General features: G+C 31.8%; 1 protein-coding gene across 2 annotated transcripts in view; it reads left to right on the top strand.

Annotated features, from left to right (window-relative positions):
- The window catches only part of LOC137656084 (kin of IRRE-like protein 1), a 97,704-nt gene that overhangs the window by 73,246 nt on the left and 16,958 nt on the right, over positions 1–7,500 (top strand). Inside the window, exons 1-4 of one of the 2 annotated variants that reach the window (XM_068390259.1) lie at positions 634–650; positions 1,819–1,929; positions 4,448–4,651; positions 5,202–5,353. In XM_068390259.1, coding sequence (XP_068246360.1) covers positions 641–650; positions 1,819–1,929; positions 4,448–4,651; positions 5,202–5,353 — 477 coding nt within the window. In that variant the 5' untranslated portion in view covers positions 634–640. Of the gene's footprint in view, positions 1–633; positions 651–1,818; positions 1,930–4,447; positions 4,652–5,201; positions 5,354–7,500 lie in introns of those variants that run through there. The other variant, XM_068390258.1, reaches the window with a different exon arrangement.

Below are 7,500 nucleotides of genomic sequence, written 5' to 3'. Positions count from 1 at the left end.
GGTCAAGTTGATGGTTGTAGGTAAGTTTCATTTACTATAGGTAAGGGTCAAGTTGATGGTTGTAGGTAAGTTTCATTTCTTATAAGTAAGAGTCAAGTTGATGGTTGTAGGTAAGTTTCATTTCCTAAGAGTAAGGGTCAAGTTGATGGTTGTACTCAAGTTTCATTTCCTATAAGTAAGGGTCAAGTTGATGCTTGTAGGTAAGTTTCATTTCCTATAAGTAAGGGTCAAGTTGATGGTTGTAGGTAAGTTTCATTTAGTATAAGTAAGGGTCAAGTTGATGGTTGTAGGTAAGTTTCATTTAGTATAAGTAAAGGTTAAGTTGATGGTTTTAGGTAAGTTTCATTTACTAAAAGTAAGGGTTAAGTTGATGGTTGTAGGTAAGTTTCATTTACTATAAGTAAGGGTTAAGTTGATGGTTGTAGGTAAGTTTCATTTCCTATAAGTAAGGGTCAAGTTGATGGTTGTAGGTAAGTTTCATTTACTATAAGTAAGGGTCAAGTTGATGGTTGTAGGTAAGTTTCATTTCCTATAAGTAAAGGTTAATTTGATGGTTGTAGGTAAGTTTCATTTACTATAAGTAAGGGTCAAGTTGATGGTTGTAGGTAAGTTTCATTTACTATAAGTAAGGGTCAAGTTGATGGTTGTAGGTAAGTTTCATTTAGTATAAGATGTTTGTGGAGGCTGTATATATAAATATTACTTGATTAACCTTAAGAGAACTCCTAGTTTGGTAACTGGCGAGTCTAGAACATTGGAATGCCTCCACCTAGATCTTTTCATTGGAAGTTTTAGATGGGAAGGGAGTTGTCGAATCACTTATATACTGTACAGTGTGCAAAAACTATTATATACTGTACAGTGGACAAAAGCTCTTATATACTGTACAGTGGACAAAACCTCACTTATATATTGTACAATGTGCAAAAGCTCACTTATATACTGTAAAATGGATAAAAACTCTTATATACTGTACAGTGGACAAAGATTCTTATATACTGTACAGTGGGCAAAAACTCTTATATACTGTACAGTGGACAAAAACTCACTTATATATTGTACAGTGTGCAAAAACTCACTTATATACTGTACAGTGGATAAAAACTCTTATATTCTGTGCAGTATGCAAAAACTCACTTATATACTTTACAGTGTGCAATAAACTCACTTATATACTTTACAGTGTGCAATAAACTCACTTATATACTTTACAGTGTGCAAAAACCTCACTTATATACTGTACAGTTTCCAAAACCTCACTTATATACTTTATGTGTGCAACAACCAGGTCCTCTCTCTCTCTACTTCCCCCATCGAGATTTGAATTCACAAAATATAATTTTAAATAGAAAAATAACGATTTATATAATCACTTACATACTGCAATCCAAAACATACTTTTAAACGCGAAAATTAGAGCTATCAGAGCATATAAACTATACAGTATGCTAATACTCCCACCTCTTCAAATACAATATTTTTATCTATAGATTCTCAAAATGATATTAAGTTGTTTTATGAATCTTTTAATATATTAACTTCTTACGTGGCCACATTAAGATGAGGTGATAGGCAAGGTGTTGAGAGTTGAATATGCAGTTATAAAAATATTCTTTATTAATATGGACAAGTTTAAGGTTTTTTCAAACAATTCCTTTTTAGCGGACAAGTTTCAGCCTTCTGCTTTGACCATAAGCAAAGATATTTCCAAATCAACTTTACGAAAAGAAGACACCACAAGGCCCCCCCCCCCCCTTCTCAACACACACTCCGAATTCAGTCGCAGCCTGTCAGGTGTGAATAATGTTTCCTTTGCAGTTCCACCGAGGAGAATTAGCATCACCAATCAGTCCGGATTGGAGCTGAGTGGGATCATTGGGCCGTATCCCGTGAGAGGGAAGCTGACTCTTACTTGCCAGACCACGGGAGGTAGGTTGATTTCGGCAATTTGGTTCCTTTTTTTGGGGGGTCCTAGTAGATCATTCGTAGATATATCCCAAGTAGAAAGCTGCCTTTGAATACCTTCTATCAGGACGACATAGCTATCCCAGTTAAAAATAGATTTATCCTGTCAAAATTAATTATTTCAGGATTTTTTTTTTCCATTTGACGTTCTAGATCAGATAGTCAGTTTATGTTCAGTTCCGCACAGCTGTTTTAGTCCATTATTTTGATGTATGTAACACTTGCTTGTATACTTGCTTGCCTTTTGTATGTGTTTACTTTATTCATAAATGATGATATTATTATTATTATTATTAATAGTAGTAGTAGTAGTAGTAGTAGTAGTAGTAGTAGTAGTAGTATTACTATTATTATTATTGTTGTTGTTGTTGTTTTTTGTTATTATTATTATTATTATTATTATTATTATTATTATTATTATTATTATTATTATTATTATTGCTGCTGTAGTTAAAATTATTATTATTATTTTATTATTATTATTATTATTATTGTTGTTGTTGTTGTTGTTGTTGTTGTTGCTGTAGTTAAAATTCCTATTATTATTATTATTACTATTATTATTATTATTATTATGGAGAGGTACTGATTTAAAAGCTCAAAATAGAAACGACTGACGAAATCTAACCGAGGCCCTTTGCATGAATAGACGTAGGAGAGATTATTATTATTATTATTATTATTATTATTATTATTATTATTATTATTATTATTATTATTATTATTATTATTATTATTATTATTATCATTATTATTATTATTACCCATCAGTTAAACTCTATTCGAATTATTTTACTTCACAGACGTATCTATAATATTCACTTAAGATTTTTTTAAATATTATTACCGTTTTATTTTCTCAATTTGTTTATATTTAATAAAAATCTCTACTTTTTTTAAATAAGGTTTTTGAAATATCTTCTATTTTTATTACTGATTTGTGTAATCTGCTCTTCAAGTAGAACAATTATAATTATCTTTTGTTTTTAATTGATTAATTATAATTTCCTTTGGTTTATAATTAATGTTAAGTTGTTACTAGAAGAACAAATATAATTATCTTTTGTTTTTAATTGATTAATTATAATTTCCTTTGGTTTATAATTAATGTTAAGTTGTAGTTACTTTTTATATATATCTTAGTTTATCCTCTATATTAATTGTAATATTTTAATGTTGACATTCTTGGATATTGATGTACGTACAGTACTTTCTATCCTTTTGAATGAGAAAAATAAGTTTTGATGTACATCAAAGTTTTTCCTCTATATTAAATGTAACATTTAAAGTAAGTTTTAACATACTGTCCGTCTAAGTTTTGCCTCTATATTAAAGATAGCATTAGAATTTTAACATCAGCGAATATTGATGTATTTTCTACCCTTTTGAATGAGAGAAATAAGTTTTAATGTACATGTAAGTTTTCCTCTACATTAAAGGTAGTATTATAATTTAACATCCGTGAATATTAATGTATTTTCTTTCCTTTTGAATGAGAAAAATATCAATTGTCTGTTTTTCGTCTCTTAAAGTCTTTAAAACTGCAAATCTACATTCAATTGCAAATGTTTCTCTGTGGTCATCTTCTCGAAGCTTGCATTGGCTAATTTTTCCCTGTTGGAGCCCCTGGACTTTTATCTTCTGCTTTTCCAACTAGTGTTGTAGTTTACCTACTACTACTAATACTAATGTTACTACTACTACTACTACTACTACTACTACTACTAGTTATCATTTCCATCTCGAAGCTTACATTGTCTAATTTTTCCCTGTTGGAGCCCTTGGACTTATATCTTCTGCTTTTCCAACTAGTGTTGTAGTTTACCTACTACTACTACTACTACTACTACTACCACTACTACTACTAGTTATTATTTCCATCTCGAAGCTTACATGGCCTAATATTTCCCTGTTGGAGCCCTTGGACTTATATCTTCTGTTTTTCCAACTATAGTCCATTTCTTTTAGCGATGCATATTTGCACCGACTCGCAGCGGTGCCCTTTTAGCTCTGAAAAGTTTCCTGATCGCTGATTGGCTAGAATAAAAGTTTCCTGATCGCTGATTGGTTAGAATTATCTCGTCCAACCAATCAGCGATCAGGAAACTTTTCCGAGCTAAAAGGGCACCGCTGCGAGTCGGTGCAAATCTGCATCGCTAAAAGAAATTGACTATAGTGTTGCAGTTTACCTACTACTACTAATACTAATGTTACTATTACTACTACTACTACTACTACCACCACTACTACTACTACTACCACTACTACTACTACTACTAATTATCAATTCCATCGATTTCCCAGGAAAGCCAATTTTTCCCTGTTGGAGCCCTTGGACTTATATCTTCTGCTTTTCCAGCTAGTGTTGTAGTTTACCTACTACTACTACTGCTACTACTACTACTACTACTACTACTACTACTACTACTACTACTACTACTACTACTACTACTAATAGTCCTTATTTCCCTCGATTTCCCAGGAAAGCCCAAGCCACACATTACATGGTGGCATGGCACCTCCCTCCTAGATGAAGTGATGGAATACTCCGAGGGTGAAATTGCCACCAACATGCTGACACTGCCTAACCTATCTCGTCAGCATCTTTTCCGCCTGCTGACGTGCAACGCCACCAACTCGAATATGTCACGGCCTCTGTCAGCGTCTGTCACTTTAGATATGACTTGTGAGTTTAAAATGTTTATTGCTTTTTTTTTAATTGGTTTTTGGTGGAGGATGCACTATTTTGAGTTTTTTTTTTTAAGAAGAAGAATTAATTGTTATGATTTTATTTTTATGGTCTTAGTTTTTTTTCAGATATGTATATGATATCTGTATATGTATATACACACATATATATGTATGTGTGTATATACATACATACATACACACACACATATATATATATATATATATATATATATATATATATATATATATATATATGTATATATATATATGTATGTATGTATATCAATATATTTATATATATATATATATATATATATATATATATATATATATATATATATATATATATATATATATATATATATATGTATATATGTATATATATATATATATATATATATATATATATATATATATATATATATATATATATATATATATGTATTTCAATTTATGTATATAAATATATGTGTATATATATATACGCATATAAAAATTAAACTTGAGCCTAAGACGTTTTTCTTCTGTTTTTTATTCTCGACCAGTTCCTCCCGTGGAAGTTCGAATCTCAGAGAACGCCTCTCCGTTGTCGGAAGGCCAAAAGTACAGAATGGTGTGCGAAGCCACTGGGTCCCGACCCCCTGCCACTCTCACCTGGTATCTGGACGGAGTCCAAGTTCCCAACAGCAAGGATCAGGTAAGCTCGCTCATCTAGATTACCTAGCCTTGTGCTAGGCACGGGCTCTTGCGTTAGCAGCCCGTAGGTGTCTATACTCAATTCTTTTTAATGAGGCACCTTTGCACTGACTCGCAGTGGTGCGCTTTGAGCTCGGAAAAGTTTCCTGCTATCTGATTGGTTAGAATTATCTCGTCCAACCAATCAGCGATCGGGAAACTTTTCCGAGCTAAAAGGGCACCCTTGCAGGACGGTGCAAATCTACCTCACTAAAAAAAATGATTATAAGTAAGGTGTAAATGATTTGGGTGGATTTTAGCCTTTTCTGAGTCTCTTTAATCATGAGATTTCTTTATACTATTAAAGCACCAGATTCTGTTATAAAAATAGGCATTAGAATTGAGAGAATGAACTAACTGAATCAGTATGTATGTATGTGAAGTATATGTAAAGTATATAGATAAACAGATATAAAGTATATGTAAAGTATATAGACAAACAGATATAAAGTATACGTAAAGTATATAGATAAACAGATATAAAGTTTATGTAAAATATATAGACAAGCAGATATAAAGTATATGTAAAGTATATAGACAAACAGATATAAAGTATACGTAAAGTATATAGATAAACAGATATAAAGTATATGTAAAGTATATAGACAAACAGATATAAAGTATATGTAAAGTATATAGACAGATATTAAGTATATAGACAAACAGATATAAAGTATATGTAAAGTATATAGATAAACATATAAAATATATGTAAAGTATATAGATAAACAGATATAAAGTATATGCAAAGTATATAGACAAACGGATATAAAGTATATGTAAAGTATATAGATAAACAGATATAAAGTATATGTAAAGCATATAGATAAACAGAAATAAAGTATATGTAAAGTATATAGATAAGTAGATATAAAGTATATGTAAATCATAAAGATAAACAGATATAAAGTATATGTAAAGTATATAGATAAACAGATATAAAGTATATGTAAAGTATATAGATAAGTAGATATAAAGTATATGTAAAGTATATAGATAAACAGATATAAAGTATATGTAAAGTGTATAGACAAACAGATATAAAGTATACGTACAGTATATAGATAAACAGATATAAAGTTTATGTAAAGTATATAGACAAACAGATATAAAGTATATGTAAAGTATATAGATAAACAGACATAAATAGATGACTTTCCTCGAATAGTTAAACAAGAATATACTGTTTTCATATTGTTTCTTTTGATTTTGCGTGCAACCAGGAAAAAGTGATAGGCCGAAAAATAGTTTTCCTTATGATTTTTCGTACATTAACCCAATGGATAGGAAAAAATGATAGACAGGATGACAGATAAAGCTTTTTTCTTATGATATTGCGTGCAGTTTACCTATTGGATAGGAAAAAGTGACAGACAGACACACAGACATGGTTGGAACTCAGTAGTAAGGTTGAAATGGAAGACATAGAATGTGAATGTGGACCCTGAATTAATTTTTCCCTTTATGAAATATATTTTCCTTATTGATACTTATCATTATATCTATTTTCATTCCCACGATAGATACATTATACATTTATGTATGTCTTCTCCATCCGTACACTCATTGTCTCCAATCTCTGTTCATTTTCATTCCTTATTTCTATTCATCCCACTTCTATTACTGTTCCTGTTCGCAGCCGTCCGTAACCCATTTTAACTTCCCAGAGTTGTAGGAAAAGAAGGCTATGGCAGGCGTAGTAAAGATTACAGAGGTGATAAGTATCACGACTGAGATGGTGTGGACATGGGGTGAAAATGGATAGATGGTGGCAAGGGAGCGACTGAGATGGTGTGGACATGGGGTGAAAATGGATAGATGGTGGGAAGAGAGTGACTGAGATGGTTTGGACATGGGGTGAAAATGGATAGATGGTGGGAAGGGAGCGACTGAGATGGTGTGGACATGGGGTGAAAATGGATAGATGGTGGGAAGGGAGCGACTGAGATGGTGTGGACATGGGGTGAAAATGGATAGATGGTGGGAAGGGAGCGACTGAGATGGTGTGGACATGGGGTGAAAATGGATAGATGGTGGGAAGGGAGTGACTGAGATGGTGTGGACATGGGGTGAAAATGGATAGATGGTGGGAAGGGAGCGACTGAGATG

This window comes from Palaemon carinicauda, chromosome 17 (assembly GCF_036898095.1).
Source record: "Palaemon carinicauda isolate YSFRI2023 chromosome 17, ASM3689809v2, whole genome shotgun sequence".
In the NCBI taxonomy this organism is placed as follows: Eukaryota; Metazoa; Arthropoda; class Malacostraca; order Decapoda; family Palaemonidae; genus Palaemon; species Palaemon carinicauda.
This window is presented reverse-complemented; position numbering and strand designations above follow the sequence as displayed.